Source organism: Bemisia tabaci, chromosome 6 (genome assembly GCF_918797505.1).
Source record: "Bemisia tabaci chromosome 6, PGI_BMITA_v3".
Lineage (NCBI taxonomy): Eukaryota > Metazoa > Arthropoda > Insecta > Hemiptera > Aleyrodidae > Bemisia > Bemisia tabaci.
In genome coordinates, this window is record NC_092798.1 from 17,930,083 (window position 1) to 17,953,352 (window position 23,270).

A 23,270-nucleotide genomic window follows, 5' to 3' on the forward strand; every position below is an offset into this window, starting at 1 on the left:
ATTTATCTGCACCCATAAGGAAAATTATAACGGCACAAATATCTAATTAAGCTCTTCAATTGGCTTCTGATAATACCATTTGTCATCATAAAACAAAACATAGGAACAAAAGAGATACTCTAATCGGAAATGTTGCTAAACACTACAATGATTTCAATTGTCAAGGTCCAATGATACCTTCCTTTCTTATTATATCATATTAGGTGATGAACAGCCTGTTCAAAATTTTTGATCCTGATAATTTTGCTCTTAATCTTAGTTTCATTTTGTTTCCTATTTTTGTTACTTTATTTTTACTTATTGGAGAATTTAATGTTTAAATTCTTTTTATATAATTTTACTTCATTCAATTATTAGATCTCTAGTCGAAAAGTTTTAGCCAGCATCATTTAGAGATGTTGGTGGATCACTTTAATAATATTTTCCACTTTGCTGGCAATCATGCTGTTAAAAATGCAGATGATATAAATCCCTGATTCTGAGGCAATCAGGAATAAATTTCATTAGTTTGTAATTATCAAGACTTTTTGACACACTTCCAGTTCAAGATTAAAACTGACGGACCCAAAAAACTGCACGGTTCCTAATACTACCACATATAATTTGGGCAGTTTCATTTCACAGACATGGTACGTTACATTCTGTAGAGATAAATGTTGCTAAAAAGCTGTTTTTAGATGTATGTGCCAGATGTGCCTGATCAGAAAATTTCTGCTACAGATATAAAAGTGGTTACTTCAGAGGTAATTGTTGTATACTCATTTTTAGATTTCATTAACTTTCAGGACTTGCAAGTCCCTTAAAGGACATGGAGATAGTCTCTAAACTTTCAAGCACCGAATGTAACACATAAACTGCCACGCCACAGTTTGTCTTATGTATCGTGACAAGTTGGGCGGCGTGAAAAACTGGCTTTTATGATAGATATCACTCTGAGACAGCGGTAGTGTTATCTTTCGAACAATGGTGAATTGTGAAGTTCAGATATGGGGTGATAGAGTGCTCTCTCCACTCAGTGGAAATTATTTAAGAGAATTTAGACCCGTGTGGCGCAGCAGGCATATTACTGGAAATGCTGCGGCAGTTAATGTGTTGAATAGGGAATAGTCAATTTTGCACCATTTACCCAAGTCAATTAATCATGCCATATTAATTAATTAATTCTTAGATTACATGGAAAGAGAAGAGGAAGAATGGAAAATGTTAAAAGGAACCAATTGATTTTCGATGGGTTCTACTGGTGCAATATTAAATTTGACATTGAAACACGAAGCTAAACCATAACCTGCTTCTTTAAAACAAAAATGAGGATTTTTACATAATACTGAGTTTTCTTACTGGAATTATGCTTGCTCTATTATAAAGTTTTGGAGATGAAAGACAATCCCAGTTTACTTATCATTATTTAACACAGAAACAATTCACCATGAAATAAGGCAATTTGAGCAAGGGGGGGGGGGGGAGCACACCAATGGAAACCATTCAGAAAACAATAAAAGAAAATCATCCTTCTCAGAAGAATAGATTTGCTTGGATAGAATAGAACATTTCACAACTGATAACTTCGAATTACACAGCTAGAATGACACTTAGTTTCATCAGATCAAGCATCTGAGCAACTTAAAACTTTAAAAAAACTTGGAAGGCAGGTGACTGACTTTAAACCTAGCCTTTGTTCTGCAAACGCAATTTCTGCTTTAGGAGATGAAAGTTCTCTCACAAAGTCCATCACATTCATCAATATATGTTGTGATGTAAGAATTATTTATTAACAAATGTATTTATGATCGCGCATTCATGAGAGATTTACAGAGTTGGCTACGACCGTCTTAATTCAAACAAAATTCTGTGAATTTTAAACATCTGACTGACTAGGAGATTGAGTTTCCTCTGATGAATTGGTAACTAGGTCAAAATTAAAAGTCTGATAATTAAAAAAAATGAAAATGATACACATATAAAACAAAGGTCAACTCAGCTGTTTCACTCTTTCTTTTTTAAACTTGGGATCAAGACATAGATATTTGATGACTGATACATCACCATGTTGACACTTTTCACACAAATTCATGTAGGCTCGGCCTACGAATTAGCTCAGTTTCACTGAAAAACAATTAGTCGACAATAATGCTAATCTGCAGAAAACTTTTTGCGTATACAATCAAAATAGTATTACATTAATGCACCTTTCATCTTGACTAAATTATAAGCTCAAAAACAACAGCATTATTGCTGCCGTTCGAATAAAAGAAATTCTGTTCAAATGTTGGAAAATTAGGCAAGGGTGTTATGCAGTTACAATGTTACTAACCTGGCAACAGACTCAGTGATAATGGATGAGTTGTCCATGGGTGACTGTGGGTGGAACATGTTTTGTGGAGTCGGTGGATAACTACCTGTTCCAATACTTGGACCAGAGGGGCCACCCCAGCCTGGAACGTGTGTCACTAGGAAAGGTTTCACATACCCATTCCCTGCAGTTGCTTGGTTTTCTGTACCACGAATAAAAATTATTAGAAAAAAATGATCACAATGAAAAAAGTCAGAACTAATTATAATTGAAACAACTTATAAAGTATACGTAAGTATGAAGTTAAGTGCAAGTTATAAGTATTATATGAGTTGGGATAATGAACAAAAACATGCAAAATATTGTTTAAACTTGTACTTATCAATGTTTAAATGGTGGCATGTTGATAAAACAACTCTTTATATTCCAAAGGCAAAGGGAGGTACTCTTGATTTTAGTATTTTTTTCATCGCTAATTAAAGATGTTCAGTTACTGATAGGAATTGGAATCGTACATACTAGCCTTAGACTGACACTTAATTTCTCTCATAGGGTTTAATGTTTTGTTTAAGGGAAAGAATTATAATACTAAGAGAGCTTTTGGAAGGACTTAAGGATAGAAAATACAGAGACATAATGGAAAAACATATGAGGGCAGGAAAGGTGTGATAATTACCTGAAAATGGGGTGTAATACTTTCCGAAGGCTTGATCTTTGCATATATCAGGGTAAAGGTAAACAAGCCTATGAGATAGGTCTGAAATGCGATCAGCAATACTTCTAATTGCAAAATCTTTACCGGTAAATGGTTGTAACATGACCACCTCTTTGTTTTCTGAAAGCAGACAGAAGATATATTGAATGGTTCACTCTAAAAGTTGCACAATATTCTCTCATGTTTTTCAGTCATCGAAAAACTGTTCTACCAATCATCTCTTGATTGAACATGATTTTTTAAACAATACTCCTGTTCCTTGTCCTTATATACTGCTATTGATTTCTAAAAGTCAAGAGGGACCAAATGTACAGAAGCATTTTTCTATACAAATTAATCATAAAACATATTTAAGACGAGAATTATTGAAATTATCGCCTAGCTGAGATATTGACACTTTTAACAAAAAATGGTTACGGAGAATTTGAAGTTACCTATCACAGGAAAGATCAGAGTCTATGTGAATCAAATCATGCGATACAACATTTTGGCAGGCTTCATAACTGAGCAGTATTCCTTCCCTCACCCTGCTTTGTTCAAAAACCAAAAACATGCAACAACTGAGCCGAAGCATTGAGACTGAGGTTCTTAAATTTTCATCCTCTGAAGACTGTTACGTTTAGTGTGCAATTTCACTCAAGTAGATAATGGTTTTTTCATGAGCAGAAAGTTCAAATGTATGAAGAAATGAAAGAAGAGATCAAGGTAGAATTATTATGAAACAAGAATAAGAATATTGACAAACCTCCTACAGCAGCAATGGTGATTCCACCAAGCTCAGAATCTGAGAATCGAAGGAGAAAAGTTCCGTATTCACATTGAGCTAACATTTCTTCTGTTCTTTTCTTTCGGATAAATCCTAATATGTGCCTGTTTGCATGAAAAACAAAACAAATTATACAGAAAATTTAAATAAATTGGGCAAAACTAAAACGCTGCTTGACAAGGAATTATATTTTACCAAAGGGGCAAGTAAATCTCAAAATTCTCCTGCAAAATCCTGGATGGCATTAAAACATCATGGATTTAAGGCAAGGCATGGCAATGAAGTGCAATCCTCACGCCATCTGTCGTTGCTGCTGAAAACTGCCATGCTAAGCTAGAACGCCGAAAATCCATCAAGATTTTCCCGCGTTTTTTAGAACTTGACACTTTATAAAATATAACTGATTTCACCCAAGCACTCCAAATGTTCAGGTTAAGTTCTTGATAGTATTTGCGAAAGAATTCTGGAACAACATTGTCCCAAGGTACACAAGTTTTTCTGCTGTGATATATTGTTTCCATAAAATTTAAAATGGCGTTTATGGCGTTTTTGCGAATATTTCTGAGGCTGAAAGAAGGAAAACACTCAAAAAAGGGGTTCTGGCTTTGATTTCTCCCCAAAAGTAGTGTGAGCCCAGCACTATTCTTCTACCTCGTTACTTGCAGTATTCAGACAGCAAAAAAGGGGCACTTGATAAAGTTTCACAAGCTCTTTTCATTTAAATGAAACTTAAAAATTAAATATAGAAAATTATAGAAGTGAACGAACCCATCCATCCAAGGTCCTTTCAAATGTTCTCTGGTTAGTTTCATAACAGCATAAAACCATTCCCAAAATGTGAAGCTTCTGTCGGGTAACGGTTCTTTACAAAATTGAGACCAGCTTAGTAACAAACTGTTGTATTCCTTCAGTTCAGCCCTGCAAGCATAAAAAAGAATAAATTTAATGCTAACTTGAATTTCTCCTTTTACAGAGCCTCATGAGGCAGCATTCACCCAAAAATGGAGACACTATAAATCACTACACAACATGATTTGCATAAAGTTTTAAGAAGGAAACATATCGTAATTGAACTCTTACTCTGCCTGGAGATCTTGTGGAAAATAACTCACAAACAGTGAAAAGATAATAAAACTATGAAAAGTTTTATTTTTCATTCTAAGGACACACATAATCTCTTGGGCTTTCATCCAGAAAATATTGGTTCCTATGCTGCTTGTCCAGCCACACTAAGATTTGAAAGTATCTCCCCATCTTCTCATACCTTGATGTATCATTCAAATTGTTAGTACAATTGAACCCTGTTACGTTGAATGCTGCGTAAGACGAAATTCCCATTAAGATGAATTCTTAGGTGATCTCATCGAATCCCTATTAAATACTGTTAATAATTTAGGTGTAACTTGAATTGCAAGCAAAATAGTATGGCCAAAGACCAGATGAGGTGCTCTAGGGTTGGTGGCTCTAAGAAGAGCCGTTGAAAAGGCAAGCCGGCCGGCTGCGAGAGGTCCGCTGGATGGTGATGTGGCCCGTGTGGCTGACGGAGTGACGGGGTGACGGGAGCGGAGTGGCTTAAGACGGTGAGGTCACGACATATATAGCCGTCGTGGTTGAGGCTGCGGCGGCCAATCAGGAGCGAGCATGGGCTGCGTCGCCAGAGGTGAGCGGTGATTGGCCGCCACAGTACTTCCCTGCGGTTGAGACGGAGTCTCTGTGGGTGGTTGGAGAAGTGAGTGGTGAAATTGGATGTTGGAGTGGTAACAGGTTTGGAAAATGTGTGTAAAGTGGTTGGAAAGTTAAGGATTGAGGGAGTGATGGTGGAATATTTGAGGACTTGGTTGAGTGATGATATGAGTTGAGGGATGGTTGATTGAGTGAGTTGAGGATTGATTGAGTGGTGAGAAGCTGGGGGTGTGTGTCAGCGTGCCGGGGAGCGCCATTCGACCCGGGTGACACACGGTTGAAGTTTTGTGACCATCATCTTTCCGGGCAAAGAGGTTGATGCTCGGGACAACAAGTTGGGAACGTGCTGTGTTCTGCGGCAACTTGCTGGAGCGTGTTGATTTGCGCGGCGGAGAGAGATGGATACGATGCGGTGATGATGCTGGAAGCTTTCAATGCTCATGCTAAGATGATCAAATATGACTGTTCCAGTGAGAGATTTGAGTTTGAGTGCTTGGGTACAGACGACTTGAGAGAAGGTTGAGCGTGTTCTTGAGGTGGGGTTGCTTGAATGAAGTGAATCAGTTGGCTGTGCGTGTTCACTCACGGCGGGAGTCACCAATATGGCCAAAGACCAGATGAGGTGCTCTAGGGTTGGTGGCTCTAAGAAGAGCCGTTGAAAAGGCAAGCCGGCCGGCTGCGAGAGGTCCGCTGGATGGTGATGTGGCCCGTGTGGCTGACGGAGTGACGGGGTGACGGGAGCGGAGTGGCTTAAGACGGTGAGGTCACGACATATATAGCCGTCGTGGTTGAGGCTGCGGCGGCCAATCAGGAGCGAGCATGGGCTGCGTCGCCAGAGGTGAGCGGTGATTGGCCGCCACAATAGCTTCGGTTTGACTCAAGTTTCCTCCCCTTAGGGATTCTTTTCGTGCTTGCCCTCAACTATTTCTTAACTCGAATTTTCACTTATGTCAAACTCAAGCATGGTCACGCTGCAATCGGACCTAAGAGGGGGTACAATAAAACATTTGATACTATAGTAGATATGAAACCCACCTGAAGGCTTTCTCTGCAAGAAAGTGAAGGTTATCTTCAGTGAGAGACCTTCCGGTGGCATCACAAAACTTAGTATTGAGAGCATCTGCAATTTGACACCAAGGAACCTAAAAGAAATAAAAACAAAAATTAATGAATATCATTCTAACAAGACACAGAAAGCAAATACATGGCAGCGAAGTTATCTGATATGATACCCCAGAACCAGAACCCAAGACCTTATTTCTCCCTCTCACTTGTATCGGCAGTCGTGAGACTCAAGCTCTCGCTAGACGTCACCAATGTACAGCTGTTCTTTTTTATTGGATATCATTACAGAGAATCATTCAGAGAGAAAAAATAAGACTGAAATGAGGCAATGACGATTTTAATTATGTAACAGATGTTTTTGATGACGACAAACTTTTCTTTTTCTTATAATTAAAGATTTTTATTATTCCTATTCAAGAATAATTGAACTATTTGCTTTTCCAGAATTCAATATTCACAAACCTCAAATGGATACCAAGTTTTACAATTTTATAACTGAGTTACTCTATGGTCATGAATTTGACTAGATAATTAAATTCTGCAGACCATTTCAGTTATTTCAACACGTTACATGGTTTGACCGATAATTTGATGACAGCTGAGCTCCTCAGAGCACTTTGCTTTCGAGGGATTTGTGTCAAAATAAAGCGCTAGCATAGAAGTATGTCTGTTGGAAGTTGTGACTTTCATTTGTCCCAGTCTTCAAAACTGGCGTATAATGATCGCTATCGAGATGCAGATTATTTTTCATGTTTTAATGACCTGCGTTGATGTAAGTTCCAATCCCTCAGGATAAGGAATTTATTACCCGGCAAACAGTTACACACCTTTTCTGGAACGACAAACGGTATACGCCCAAGTTCGGCAAACGCATTGTCCCAGGTGACAGTGGCCCATGCGTGCGGTTCCTGGTTACCGTGTACTATGACAACAACAGGCAATGAAAGGGTCCATACCTATGGAGCAAAACAAGAGATGGATGAGAATTAATGACGATGAACAGAAACTGAATGGAGGATGTGGTTGGGGCACATTGACCGAATGGATGATGAGAGACAAGCAAAAATTTGTATGACCGGACAATCCTTAGGGAAAAGATTACCTGAACAACCGTTTAAGAGATGGGCACAAAGCTGGCTCTCTTCTCCTGAAGTTGATTGAAGATTTTGTGCTGATTTTATTGATTTGACGAGTCCTTTAATTAAAGATTTTTAATACTTATAATATAGTTTATTACTCTTGATACTAGATGGCCTGACAAACAGGGCTATGCCCTAGTCATTAGAAGAAGAAAAAGGTTAAGCAGAAGAATGAGAAGAAGAAGAAAAAGAGGAAGAAGAACAGAAACTGCTCCAAGTGGACTGTATAAAATGGACAGCTTCAGACCCGCAGCATCATTTAAGACTGGTGTCACTGCTCTGTCAAATTTGTTGGGCAGTTTCTTCAATTTTTTGTGAATGATTAAAGTGCATGAAAAAGTGAGGTACCAAAGTTAAGAGTTACAGAATTCGGCTTCAGGCTATCATGAGTTTTTAAAAACAAAACTTATTAAGACTTCCTTTGATTACATTCTCGCATGCACTGATTGTAGTTTCAATTTAATTATTCAGAACAGAAAACTGAATCATTACGACTTACATGTATTACTCTCATTGTGTTATATTCTTGTCATGTAAGAAAAATGGAAATGAGGGTAAAACTTTAAGAAGTTCATTGTTGTGGCTTCTGTAGAGAAATTCATGGGTTTGAAGTTGTGAAAAGGGTCTTCAAGGCTCCAAATCTACAGCATAATGGAGAATTTGCAAGGGTCTGAAATTTGATGAATTTCCTGTTTAAGTGGAATCCTCTGAGTGAACTGAACACGAAGATACCCTTGATTCATAAATTGAGCAATTATTAGAGGAGATATGACAAAATAACCGATTCTGCTAAAATACATGTGTTGAAATGGGAAATGCCGCCAGATGACGTCACAAGGCGGCGCATTTTCTCACTTTTAAATCAATTTTTCTCCAATTTCCCATGTCAGAAAAAAATTGTGAAAAATATTGCGAACTCAGCTCATTAGGCACTTTCAGATGAAGCAATAAAAAAATTGCGTGCAAATTCTCCATTGATGCATGACAGTTAAGGTCACAGGTGACAGTTACCTCCATACAACAGTGAACAAATTGAGTGGATAGTAGGATAATCTTCATCCTCACAGCTTTCTTTTCAGCTGAGACAAATTAGAAGGGGGCATTTACTATACTTTACATCAGGAACATGTTAAATCATCAAATTCAAACTTACTTCATCAACTCTTCTGGATTTTCATGTCAAAACAGTTTTCTGAAAATTCAGTATTCGAGAAAAATCTGGTGAGAAGAGAGAGGGGTGGAGTCAAAGTCAAAAAAATTGCAGAGTGACTTTGCTTCACAGCCTCTGAAAAAATTGACTAAATGTCCTAAGAAATAAAAATAAAAAATAGGTTTCAGCATACACGTACTTGAAACTCGAGTTTGCCTCCACCAACAGTGAAATGGGAGGAAAAAAGAAGGGAAAACTTCTCATCCATGACTGATTCTGTGCCTCCCTTCTTGTCAGCTCTCTTGATTTTCTTTAGTGACATGCTCCTGGAGAAAGAAAAACGAATAAATAAAAATCAGTGATGTTCATTGCAGGGCTCTGCTGTTCAGAAAATAGTTGAGGTAAAGGTCTCGATGGACAATAAAATTCCGAACAAAGCCCGATCACAATATACCATTTGATGACCGTTGGTCACCATGCAGCATTCTTCTGTTTGCTGGTGAAATTGTGGTGACAAAACGCACGAGACAATCAGAGCTTCGCTCATGCAACAGTCCAAACAACTGTCGCTATAAAAGCTGCGCCCACATCATCTCAGCTCATTCTGCACCTGACCATCACACAGGACAGTTCTCTTGACACGTAGTGCAGCTAGCCGACTTGCTCTTTCAGCAGTGCTCCTTCGAGTGTGTGTATAATCTGTATGTGATGATAATATCAAGATTTCAAAGGTCCAAGTAATTGAATACCTCTGATAATGACTGTATGAGTTGAAATGCATCAGGTAAATAAAGTAAACAATTCTGTGTGCTAATATGAAATACTTTATTAATAATATAGAATCCGACACCTTGGCTAAACCCCAAAATCTATTATTTATTTACTTGGCTGTATTTCTTGCGTGCCACAGACCCATTGGGCTTAAACTAAAAAAGAGATTCTCACAATTAAAAAAAAAAATTAACTGATGATTTCTCACCTGTAACTGACTGAGAGTTGTTTGGTAGCTTGATGGTATTCCATTGTGCCTATATTGTTTATTATTTCCCCGCTGGCTTCACCTGATGTTACTTTACCATTCTTCAAAAGGGAAATCGCTTGAGCTTCACTGATAATTGTAGCTCTTACCTTGAAAAAAAGAGGAAAAAACATTCCAGATCATTCCAATTTACACTTAAATGTTGCCTGACCTAAATCAAAATTTTTTTAGAATTTTATTCTAAGTATTCCTCTGTTCTTCCTTCCTTTTTCAACGAGTAATTTCATATATGTACTTACTAAAAACCGTGAACTAAAATAAATTTGAACAATGAGCGACAAAACGTCACTTTATCAATCTCGATGTTTCCTACAGTTTGGTAAGCACATTTGAAAAGGTTGTGCTCATGTCCACTGGACAGATGAAGTCTGCAAGAGAGCAGAGATTTTTTTGCCTTTACATTTTTCAGGAAGCCTTCACAATACTGTCCACATAAGACCTCCTCCCCTTCACAATGTTGTCCACATAAGACTACCCGCTTTAATTTTTTATTTGCATTAAATACACAGTCCGTAGTTTCCCTCTGAAAGGTTCATAGTTTTATTTGCAGAAAGTAGTACTGCCTTCAGATTTTTTCGCTATTTTCAGGTGCCTTTACAATTCAAAAATCCCTTTTTGGCAGCCTTCACATTTTTATCACCACCAACCACATCGATCGTGGAAGTTTTGCACCCCTTGCAGTCTGGCCTGACAGGTCCTGTCTGTTTACAGGGTATTGGTTATGCTTCCCATACTTTCATAAGGGACTAGAAAAGTACATGTGTTTATTTGGTCATGAAAAACTGTCTTTTCAGTGGAAATTGAGGTGCAGTTATGATAAGGTAAGATTTATTCAAAATTGATTCAAAAATAGAATATCAAGTTATGATATAAGCCATTGTGAAAAAACAAATACTGTGGTGCTTACAGTTGGAGGGGTCATATGTACATTCAATTTTCCGCCGACGAGAAGACGAACTGATGCAGTGAATCGCGTGTTGGTTTTCATGACTTGTGGTGGTTGTTTCTCGATGATGAAAGTGCTGAGAAAATAAATAGTAATTACATTAATAAAACCAAAAACTTCTTTCAATGTGACTTAATGATGACTAGGAATAGGAGAATAATCAGCTGCCAGATTTAAGAGTAAATTTTCTCTAGTCTAAAAAATACTAAACCAGACATTCAAATTCTTTACAACTAGCAGCGCTGGGTGCAGAGAGAGCACTTCTCAGTTACAGTGTCTTAGAATCTTTGCTAATGTTTCATCCAGTGTGATCAATGCAAAAGTAAGTAATTCATTGTACCTTTTCCTAAACATCCTGTATAATTTTACCATGATCAGGACGAGAAATTTCAGAAAATTCACTTGATGGTTACATCTCTAAAATATAAATTAGCAGTGGAAATTCTGAAACACTGCAACAGCAAAATTCCCTTACTGCACCCAATGCCTCAATTCCTAAGCAATATTTAGTCTAAAATTTGCTTCAGAGGAAGATAAAGTTAAGATAGAGGATGAAATTGAAGCAGATTCAACACTCTTATGTTTAATTTTCTTTCTCAGTACTTCACCATACTGAAATTTGGATGCATTCAGACTGAAGACTCTTCTAGATCCTTTAAAAAAATTAAGTGTTTTCAAAGTTCTTTGTCTTCATTTTGCCTTGCTAATGATAAAAATAAGTACAGACTCTTAACAAAAAATTAAGTATTTCTTCACTCTGCTTGAGATAGGATTACTTTTATCACCTGCTTCTACAGACAGAGTTACTTCTTTTTGCACCAGCGCATGAGAAGAGTATACTTATCTGAAACAAAATCCACGTGCTTTTTTGTAATGATTTACTGGCAATTTTGTTTCCTGAATTTGGACAAACTTTCCAAAATAAAGTTCTGGACCTTATTTCATCCCCCTGGAAGTGCATTACGTGTTCAACCTCCAGAATTTGCGACATACCACTTCACTGCATAAAAATTTGTCGTACTTGCGAATTAAAAGTTACGGACTAAATGAAAAGATGAACATGAGATATAAATTTAAATACCTGGTGATCAAAGATGAAAGTAACTGGGTGATTTGAGCTTCAAGATTCGGTAACTCATCATTGTCTGGTCGGAAAAATCTTACCATAATAGATTTTAGTCGTTCCGCCTCTTTGATATGCTGACGATTGAACCAAATTATTTCTGCCAGACTTTCACACCTATTGGAATCATAGATATATTTTTAGAGCTGAAAGATGGAGTCAATTGTGGGAGATATATTTTCTAATCCCAGTTGTATATGCTCTAATTTTACCAAAAAAATAAAAAATATTTAAAGTAAGGCAAGAGGCTCATGTTTGATATCACTTAGTTTCCTCACCAATCTTAGAATAAAATCACTTACAAACCAAAGAACAAAGAGATGAAAAAAAAACGATGGACATATAACTGATTGTGAGACCCCACCTTAACTGATCTTACTAACTACTCTCTTATAACTAACTGGTAAAAATTAGAATACCTTCATGGGGAGAGGATGGACAACTCAAAAATTTTATAAAAGCACCTATAAAACTTTGATTTTGCAAAAATTTTCTCATTTTCAAAGTCTTAATCCTTAAAAACACTGGTTTACAGTGCGCTGTTGGTCCTATTAATTAATATTTCAAATGTATAAGTTGACAGCAGTACTTTTCTAGTGATTTCCGTTTTTTTATGTTGTCCCCCTGTTGGGCCCTAAGAGTACACAAATTGAGTTGTCCATACTCTCCCTAGACAGGTGCTCTGGTAAAAATGTTCTTTTATGGGTAAATAGAAAGGTGTTAGTGATTGATTGGGGTGCAAGCTTTCCTTAAAGTCCCTTTCTCAGGACTGGTCGATTATAAGCTATCGGTACTTCTTACAAAGCTGAATTATCAACTGCTCATTAAGTCAAAAAAAGGCACATTAAAGAAAGCAATCAATTCATTCAACCCATAATACCAATTTAGACAGGACTTAATTGCGTATATGAAATTACCTAGAAGACAACAAAAAGTTATTGATCACTAATTGTTCAAAGACAACTTCTTGATTCCTTTCTTCAAAAGTTGATTGAAAGGCAGACTAAAAGTAATTGAAAAAAACCAGGAATTTAAGTCTTACATACGCTTTAAGTATCATTATCTTTTGGACTTCGGTTTACTACCATGTTGGTGGATTTAATCCTCATTAATGGGTCTATGTTGGTGGTTCCTTACACCCATTTAAACATTTTCAAAGCAGCTATGCAAGACACTTAGATTCCAAGAGTAAACTAGGGGTACTATATTGTCTGTTAAGGAAAATCTCCATAGTATTTACTGTTGCAATACTGGAGACAGGGAAACGAGAGTCGAAATATCTGTTCCGAGTGCAAAGCATCCATTCAAACAACTGACACATAACGAGCAAGTTCGATGTCTTACTTTAATGAATCAAATGAGCTCACTTACCACTCTTGAATATTATCTAGGTTGCTGGTAAATTTTCGCCCATTTCCACTTAGCTGTTGGTCTCTTTTCCACTTGATTAATTCTTCATCTAATATGCGGCTTTGCAATGAGGCTAAAGGAGCAATTGTGTCTTGCAATTTCTTGGACAGGTCAGCATGTAGTGTTCCAATGAGGTTAATCTGAAAGAGCCATTCATCAAATTAAAGATCATCAGACGTTCTCAGTTAAAGTCAGGTGATGTTTAAATTATTACTGATCAGGTAAACAAATGACTATCGGATAAATCTTGGTTGATAGTATGTAACTTCAAGTTTCTTGATTATAGAAATGGACATATACCATATACACCCGCACATAACCCTCCTTCTCCTCCGTTTTTCTAACTTTTATTTGATCATTAATGGATTTAAAATTGCTGTTAAAGTGAAAGAGCACAGAACATAAGCTATAAATTATGAAAACTTAACTACCTTACTTCACAAAAACATGATCTTAAACATAAAGTGTTCAAGAGCTTAGACAACAATGATGAAGACATGTATGGTGGTCAATGCTTCATAAGACACCACAAAATCTGATAGAGCGATATTTTTTTGTTAGAAAAGGGGTCGGATTTTGGGTGACTTCGAAAGTCATTTTCTCAATCGAAGTTCCGTTAAATTAGCATGAAGAATATATCTCTGAATTTATAGAGAAGGTACTTCTCATACACAATTTAAAAATAATGTTCAGCAGTCCCAATTTCGAAATAATTTTGAGAACTTCAAAAAACTTGGTGTAGAAATTTTTCTTCCCAGGGGTGATATTTTTACGGACTTTAATTATTTTATTAAAGGCTAACCTTTTGATGAAGAGCTCTTTCCAGAGCTTCCTTTTGGTATTTCAGCTCGTTCTCAAAATCAGGGGTGGCAATAGCGGTGTTTTCAGATGATGATTGAAATTCCTGCACAGCTTCTGTAAACAAAACAAAAAACAGAAACGACGCTAAAATAAAATTTAAGTGAGTAAAACTTTGTGAACTTGCAAAAATCTCCAAAGAAGTCACCCCCATCCTTTAAAAAAAAGAGTTCATAGGAGGGGGCATTCACTCTTGTTTACAGCTGACAGAGACACACAAATAGGTTAGAAACAGTGGGGCTTCACTCACATCTGATATAAATTGATGGCTGAAGTGCAAAACCACCTACCTCCCTCCAATGCAATGTTTCAAAATCTCCACTCCTATTTTATTTTTTGAAGAGAGGGACCTACTTTACGGCTTCAAATTTACACCGACAGAATGATCTCCTTGCAGAGAAGAAAAATTAAGGCAGGTTTCAAGAAATTACATTGTCTAGTTTTCCAAAGAAAAAAATCAAGTATAACAGGTCTACAATTTCAGAAATAGAGATATGCTGTTTCGCACTTGAGCCTTCAAAATACCCGTTTAAAGAAGAGTTAGAAAAGGGCTTTAGATGATTCATAATGATACTTACGGCTGACTTTTGAAAATTCATGATATTGTATTGCAAAGGACTCCTGCTCCTGCTCAACTCGACGAACACACTCTCCGATTTTGGTAGTTTTGCTTCTTAATTTGTCCAGCTCTTGAATGATTTCCACTGCCGGTGGGTCCATGATGCCAAGAAATCCATTAGCATTTACGCCTTGTCCCGTGCTTTGCTGCTAAAAATGGTTGCAAAAAATATTAAACGATTGATAGAAAGGCACTGTTCTCCAGTCCTTAGAAAGCTAGGGTCAATTGTTTTCACTGAATCAAATACATCGAGAAACTGAGGAAAATAATCATCTTCCTTGCTTTTTAGACCTTAAGTTATTAAATTTTTTCGAGGTTAAAAAGTAAAAAAAATTTCACTTTTATATTGTCAAGATTTTGATAATTTCCTGATTTGCTCCTAATAAATACTGTTGATTGCCATAACTTGCGTAAATTAGATTGATCTATGGTAGGTTTTGTAAATCAATGTAATTCTAAGTAATACTTGGTTGTGAACAGAATTCATTTGCTTACTTAGTATTTGGGCTCATTCATGACCTATACTTGGATTGCATTTTGCAAAAAGGAACCACTAGCATTGCAATGATGCTAAGGTTGTGCAACTTCATCTTTTGCTATAAAATTGCGGAAATCGTGAAAAACTATGAAATTTAGATGGTAATTTTTGTCTTAAATTTACAGTTTTTAGCGAGTAAAATAGAAACTATTAATGGATAATCGGGTTTTTCCTCCAAGACAAAAGAAGTTGCACAATCTTAGCAACATTGCAATGCTAGTGGTTCCTTTTTACAAAATGCAATCCATTTTAGCCGATCGGCGCTTACGTTAGAATTGTGTAAAAATTAAAAAGAATAAATAAAATTAAACTGCTGCAGACAAGATTGATGAAAAAAAAATCTGTCTACTCTGATTTTAACGCAATTCTGTTTCATTCTTACTATCTACCAGGCTACCCTTATTCAAAGTATCATTAAAACTTTAAAGTTTAAGGTCACTGTTTGAAGAATTTTGAAAAAATGGTCATGAAATTAATAAGATATGGAAAAAGCAGCTGTAAAAATACTTACAGACTCTGCAATTTTCACAAGATTCATCTCATTGTCGAGGCAATTCTTAAGGATCCGAAAGAGGCTGACTGGATTATGACTGAATCGTTGCTGGAAAAAAGGAAGGACCAAAATGATAATTTGCGCACATAAATAAAAAATCCTTGATGCAGCTAGGATATGAATAGAATTTGAAATCCTATCTTCTTTGACCGCTAGGACAAAAAAGGTTACAACTTATGTCTACTTCAGAGAATATGATTACTGCCAAAAGGATATGTCTTAGCAAGAGCAGATTTGCATCTGAACTGAATGAGATGCTCTTCAAAATTTGTAAAAGATAGATAATACGCCTTTTATTCAGGCAAGATAGATGGTTCTTCACTACCCTGTCAGACACAATAAGTGATGAATAGGTTAAATTTACAGTTGCTTCTCAAAGGTTAGTTTTTGGAATTCTTGGGTCCTCTGCCCATGCAAAATTAGCTTAACTAGGATGTGGTATCGTCTTTTTTTTTTTTTTTTTTTTTTTTTTTTTTTTTTTTTTACCTCAATCCATCACAGAAAAAAGGTTATAGTTTAAATTTCAGCTTCAATTGTTTTAAAGCTTGTTTGTGCTAATTTCACTCAAAATCTGAACATAGGAATCTTGGACGTTTTTCACAAATAGAAAAAACAAGATCAATATTTTCCAACAAAAGCATTTAGTCTATTATAACAATCCATTCCTTTGTGGATTGAAAATCACATTTCCTCACTTGATATTTCAAGAAAGCTCATCACATTTTCTCTTTACTTGTCCATCTATTTAATGCATCTGATAAAGAATCCTTTTTTTTTTTGTTTGAATGCCAACCTCGGAGCTCTCAAACTTTAAGGGTACAGTGCCACATGAAGGCCTCTGAAAAATGGAAGATGTTCTATTTTTGTCATCAAATAAAATTATAAATAAAATAGAGAAGTAAAGAGGAATAAAAAAAATGAATACACACAAAAAAATGAAAAATAATTGAAAGCAAGCGGATGGTGCATCAGATGCAAGCTGAGAAAAAAATGAGAAATGCACAAACACACACATTAAAAACACTAACATTAACAAAAAAAAAGTATGATAGCAGGGATTAAAGACATAGTGGTAAACACTAATAATCACTATCAAAAAAAAAAAAGGAGAAAAAGAAAAAAAGAGGGAAGCATGTTAAGTATGAATGTGAATACTCAGGTAGATCAGTGTCTATAAAAAAAAGAGGAAAAAAAAAACAGAGGTGTTGGAAGATTTCAACAATACAACCTATTACAGTTCTGGTACAAATACTTGAGGCTGGCAAAGTTAAAACATTAAAAAAATTCAGTATTGACATTATGTTGTGCTAACAGAATAGCCTCTACGGCTTTAATCAAATCCAAATTATTATTAGCCAAACCAGAAATCCTATAGCAACTAACGAAAACACTCTACTAATAAATGCGAGGAGGACGGATGCGGAAATATGCATGAAATGAGTGCTTGAGAAATTAAAAATGCTAAGCACATAGAATATAGAAATCATCCTGAGGTACCAATACAAGTCCAAGATATTATCAGTGATATTACAACTGCACTTAAAAATTATGAAACCTCAATACTGCCAAGATTGCAAACCAAATTAAGCTGCTTCATTTGAGGGATGTGATGTGACGGAGATAAGTCTTGGAACTTAGCTTCAGTCCAAGTAAAATGAGCTGGCCATTGCTTTGGAAGAGGCATTTTGGTCTCACACCATTAGGGGCAGCATGAGATGTTAAAAACCCTACACTTAGGTAATGATTTTATCACCATAAGGCTTTTAACAACCTTTCATCTTATTTGACTATGACTTTCACTTTAAATATCAATGAAAGGAATTCAAGATTGCAATAGTGATAAAAATTGGACATTATTATTAGCAAGAGCCTTGGTGATTGACATAATTGCAAGAAATACAAATTCAAGCGTGAAAACTAGTCAGTCTTGTAATAAATTGAACAGGGTTTTTGGTACTTCCCACATCGCAAATTCCTGACAGTTTTCTTCACTTTTCTCCAAAGCGTACAAAACAAAGAAAAAAATACAGAATTTAGTTTTTGTTGTGAATGTAGATTTGTCAACACTATGCTATTGAGTCCGCCATCTTGTTGTCTCTCTGTCTACCGCTCTGTACACCGGTTATTGTCAACCGTCCCCGATTCTATCTCTTCTGAATAAAGAATTGTGTCGTGCATCCAAGCCATTTCGTTATTTATGGCGTACCTCAATTTACCTCGTCAACCCGAGTCACCGACCCGACTTGGTACATAACAGTTTTAAAACCATGACTACCTACCAACAGCCAAAATTTTCGATTTTCCTCTGCAATTGCTGTTGAAAGCTGAAATTCTCTATGTTTTAAAATACATGTTGTCCACTGAAATTTATACATTTTTACATGCTCTGTGTGTGTTACATTACCTGCGTTTAGCACGTTGCTGGCAACCCTACATTTACTACTTACATATTGTTGTTCCGATTCAGGGATACAGGAAGTACTTGGCCTCTCCGTATTAAAAACCCCTCTTTCGTCAAATTTAAAAATGATGGCATTTAATCAGCTCTTTACATACTAATTGCCGCAATTTTGCAAAAATACAAAATTTTCACGGCGATTTTGTAAAACACGCGCAATTTAAATCTCGATTTCGCAGAAATTTTGCAATTTTATCTGCCAACTCGCACTAGTTTCCCCATTTTTAAAGCTCATTTGGGGTTCCTTCCCATTTTTGCGCCTAACCGATTGCAAGGTTCAGAAATTTTTGCACTCCTGCCCTGAGTCTGTTTCATTCAACTGAAAGGCATGCGTGTGATTAATGAGTGAACGGATCCTTTAGGAGGTAACATTAATTCACAAATAATACTTAAAACTGACAAAAAAGGGGAATGAGGATTAAAAGTGTTATTAAGAGATGTTAAAGTGATGGGGTATCAGACGATTGAAAATCTTTTTTACTCCACCAAAATGCTGATGACATAGAAATAGGAATGCAGAATACTTACTCTGAACATACTGGAAGCTTCCATCAATTTTAATTTTGTGGTGAAAAGATCCTCAGCTGTGATGGTTTGGATTTTTTCATCTAATTCCCGTATGAGAGACTCAACAAATTGACTAATGTACTGCTCATGCTGAGGATTGTCAGGATCAATATCAGCCCTAGATGTAAAATGTGACAGTAGATTTTGACAGGAATAATTTGACAATGACGTTATTTATTGAGACAGTTTCATGATATGAAAGCTTGCGTTTCATTGAACCAAAAATTGTAAGTTGTTGGGATTATGGTATTTTCTTGTATCACTGTTCAAAACAGTACACAGCTGTACAAGTTGTTCCTAGACATTTCATACAGATTTTAGTTTCGAGCTTTTGACTACTATCTTCAATCATTTCTAAAATGCTAATGTGTTCAACAGGAGAAAATGCTATCAATAAAACTGCAAAATTGACACTTGCATGACACCAAGAGGTCATGAGAAGATCTAAAAAGCTAAGGGAAAAGTAATATTCTGAATTAAAACAGAAAATTCTCAACTCTACTTTAAAAAAAATTAAATATCACTAAACAGTAAGAGAAGGAATACAGTTTATAAAATAAGGAACATTAGCGGCAGCTCACATCTTCATTTTAGACTAACTAGACTATTTAACTAACTACTATCTAATGAAATAAATCTTACTATGCTCAAAAACAAACAAGAAAAACAGTTGCAAAAACTATAATAAAAAATCATTATTTACCACATCTTATCTTCAATCCATGAGGCAAGGAAATGCCGCACTTCAATCGGGAAACTGTCCCCATATAGAGCTTGCACATGATGCAGGGCAGGACCCTGCAGCTGTTGAGCTTTCATCCACAAGGCCATTCTGAAAATGAGCAATACTTCAACTGAAATTTGAGAAAACTGATGTTATAGTTTTATGTCCAGTCAACATGAGAGAGTGAACAACAAGCACCCTTGGGGAATTTTCTGCCAGGTTAGCCAAAGTGAAAAAACATGAGTGATCATCTTTGCAAGGTGCGAAAGGGCTTCTTTTTTTTTCTTTCTCTTTTTTTTTCTCTTGAGAAAGTTTGTAGTGATCCATTTTTATTGCGACTCCTTACTTGATACAGATTACTACCTGGGTTGATTTCTGCACTTTCCTCTGAAAAAAGCATCGTCTCAAAAGATTTTGAAGTTCCTCAACCCTAGATAAGTAAGGCACACAAAGTATGCTCACAAAGTTTTTTTTAGGTTTAGCTGGAATTTTCAGCTTCTTGAAACACATTCAAGTTCCTACATATTGTCACCATCTAGCCAAAGTATAACAAGCGCCAAACGACGTCAAACAATTTTCGCCGCCATTTTATTTTCTTACAGAGAAACTGTTCAACAAAGGTGTCCGAAAATTTCACTGAATTCTCTTTGTGCTGCCGATAAAATTAGTGAAATTTTGACAGCTTCGTTGAACAATTTCTCCGTAAAAACATAAAATGGCAGCAGAAATTTTTAAACGTCGCATGGCGCTTGTGATACTTTGGCCAGAGGTTGACAATATGGCTCCATTTCAACTATAAATTTTTTTTTCCATCCACAGCGTGATTTAACATTGTGATTTTTGCGAATTCTACCCCTCTTGTCTAAGCTTTTAGATAAAAATCCATACTCTGTGTAAATTTCCTTTCTCCAGGAGGCAACACCCTGTTTTACGCAACCCATGCAAATCTCAGGGATCTGCGACAGAACCAATGACCTGGTATGTGTAAATGATATTGGAGTTACATTATTGGACATCACTCTCTGTGTAAAGCCTACCCCTTTTAGACAATGTAAACTTAGAACATTCCAATTTTTTCAACACTTTATGACTTGGCTCATTTGTGTTGTTTAACATAATTACACTGGGAAAAAAAAAAAAAAAAACACATGGGATCTCTTAAAAACATCCAGACTCTTAAAAACATCAACAAAAAAAAATACTCTTGATTCAATCAGATTTAAGCTTAAATCTGATTGAATCAAGAGTGATTTTTCTTGTCGATGTTTTCTAGAGTCTGGACTCTAGATCCAATGTGTTTTTTTTCTTCCAGAGTAAGTAAAAATTTTCACCTAACACTGGTGAACCTTCATAGATATGATTTCGAATTAACTCAAGGTCATATTTCCCAGTTGCACATCTAAGTCTGACTCAGAAATCAGAGTATAAGTATACCAAAATGCCCCGCATTTAGTAATGTACTGAGCAAATAAAAGAAATAACGCAGTCATCATGGATGAAAATTAATTCACAATCCAGGATATCCCTGACATTAGCTGCGATCTATAGAATGTGAGATCAGACAATTGCTGAGCCCCTGCCATATTAAAAAAATCTTCAGTGGCTAAATATTAGCGCATGTTATTTGCATGACAGCTTGGATTTAACACATCAGCAATAGGATCAGGTGCCAATGCCAAAAAGCATTCTTGATTAAGGGATGGCCTTAGGCAGCTTAAACGGATTAAAATTGGACTGCAAGATGATAAAAAAAAAAAAAAAAAAAAAAATTCTGTAGCATATCTACCTTACGATCTAAATTCTACTAAACATCTCAGAAACTTTTTCTTTAGTTGAAAGTCAAACTGACTAGTAATAGCATCTGACAGTAATGCCGTCCCATGACTTAGTTTGCTAACAAGAACTTCTGTCACCAACGTTTTCATTCAGATAAATGTTTAATAGAGTCTGACGTGCAATGAATGAGTTACAAGACATGTTGTACAAAGATTTTCTGTCCAAGTCTCTTGCAAAACAATGTGGAATCAGTCATCAAACTAATTATGATGGATACCAGTTCCGAAAGTATCTTGCGGACAATGAGGAAAGAGGCAAATGCTGCAAAGATTCAGCAAATTCTACCATACTGTGCGTTACATTTGGAAATTGTCAAACGCAGTGAAGCTGTACCTCACTGCAATGGTAAGGTAGCGATTCAACTAAGCTATATTGGAAGAGCAAACGAGTGCTGATTCACTATTGTGGTCTGACGGAACAATTATGGACTGATCCGCTACTTGCTGATGTCGAAAACAAACATAACCCATCACTTTTCACAACGAATACTCAAAATTAGGCATGGCAAGTAATTAGGCTGAGTGCTCCCATTGTCTCATTCCAGGAACTGATGGATCAATAAACTGCACTCTAAAAGGATCATCCCCAATAATTACTAATGAGTAAAACCAACCTTGATTACACGGAGGAGACACAGTTCAAGCAGCAATGATGGAAACAAGGAGCTGGTGCTGAATCACAGAACTGCAGCCAAGCTGGGCCTACTAACGAGAATAGAGCAGGACTTCATGAAGAGAAGGATTGAATTCCGGTTCCAAAACCGAGTGGCACTCAAGAAAGTACCAGCCCAAATGTTAAATTTCGTTTCATTTTGAGTGCACACACTTGAGAAGAGGAGAGAAGTTCGGCACTTCAAACGCAATAACAAATACTCAAATTGAACCTGATGCAGCAGCAAATCTCACTGCACTGTTCGATACAATTACTTCAAACACAACTATATCAAAATAAAATTAAGGCGCAGATGAGGGGACGATACTAAATATCTACTCACGTATTTCACCGACCGCGTGATTCGTTTGAAAAGTTAATCACATGCCGGACGAACAGATGCGACGCAGATGAAAGCGGAGAAGTGCAAGCAAGAGATGGTGGAGCGCTGCCTTTGCTATTCAGTGCAATTCAGGAGGAATTCCTGGAACTCCCGAATCGGACAAGGTTGATTCGGGACTCTCGCACTGGAGTTCAGACATCAAATTCCCGAGCTCCGATTGGTCCAGGCGACTTCATCATGGCGACATGACTGAAAGACCGAAAATACTAATACTGAGTCCTCAGTATTTCATCAAAGAATCGCCTCTTCAATCGAGGAAAAACGACTTGGAGGAATTGAGAGAGAGTTTTAGATTTTTTGGTGCATTCAATTTTCACGAATGTCTACATAATGCAAACTAAATTTAATCTTGGAAAATAGAGATTCTAAGTTTCACTGTTGGCACCTAATCTGTGCATCGAAATGGCAGCCATGTTGCAAAAAGTTAAAAAAAAAACCTGAAAAAAAGCGACAGAAAAATCAAGTCGGCCAATAGTAAGTGAGCTTATGCTTCCGAGCTGTCTGATTTGCTCTATAATTCTAGGACTACTTTTGGCGGGCAAAAAACTTGTTACGAAAAAATTTAGATATAATCAGTCATCCAGCGAGCACGAAATCAGCTCAGGATCAAATCTGAAAATATGTAGCTATGAATTTTAAAATTTTGTTATGATGTGCAAGGAATCGTTATTGTTTTGAAATGCTGTGTAGGGGATGCCAGCTCAGCTTGAAATATTATTACTGACAGGGGTTTCAAG

General features: G+C 36.4%; 1 protein-coding gene across 4 annotated transcripts in view; it reads right to left on the bottom strand.

Moving 5' to 3' along the window:
• The window catches only part of Stat92E (Signal transducer and transcription activator Stat92E), a 40,361-nt gene extending 17,726 nt beyond the window's left edge, over window positions 1-22,635 (bottom strand). The window contains exons 1-17 of one of the 4 annotated variants that reach the window (XM_019057494.2): window positions 22,093-22,635; window positions 19,623-19,751; window positions 18,881-19,037; window positions 15,853-15,942; window positions 14,763-14,949; window positions 14,129-14,241; window positions 13,288-13,466; window positions 11,875-12,033; window positions 10,755-10,869; window positions 9,788-9,936; window positions 9,008-9,134; window positions 7,347-7,475; window positions 6,490-6,596; window positions 4,540-4,689; window positions 3,751-3,875; window positions 2,967-3,125; window positions 2,312-2,492 (exon numbers count right to left, since the gene is read on the bottom strand). In XM_019057494.2, the coding sequence (XP_018913039.1) occupies window positions 2,312-2,492; window positions 2,967-3,125; window positions 3,751-3,875; window positions 4,540-4,689; window positions 6,490-6,596; window positions 7,347-7,475; window positions 9,008-9,134; window positions 9,788-9,936; window positions 10,755-10,869; window positions 11,875-12,033; window positions 13,288-13,466; window positions 14,129-14,241; window positions 14,763-14,949; window positions 15,853-15,942; window positions 18,881-19,037; window positions 19,623-19,750 (2,255 nt within the window). In that variant the 5' untranslated portion in view covers window position 19,751; window positions 22,093-22,635. Of the gene's footprint in view, window positions 1-2,311; window positions 2,493-2,966; window positions 3,126-3,750; window positions 3,876-4,539; window positions 4,690-6,489; window positions 6,597-7,346; window positions 7,476-9,007; window positions 9,135-9,787; window positions 9,937-10,754; window positions 10,870-11,874; window positions 12,034-13,287; window positions 13,467-14,128; window positions 14,242-14,762; window positions 14,953-15,852; window positions 15,943-18,880; window positions 19,038-19,622; window positions 19,774-22,092 lie in introns of all 4 variants that reach the window. The other 3 variants (XM_019057479.2, XM_072301311.1, XM_019057487.2) reach the window with 3 other exon arrangements.
• Between the last annotated feature and the right edge of the window lie 635 nt (window positions 22,636-23,270).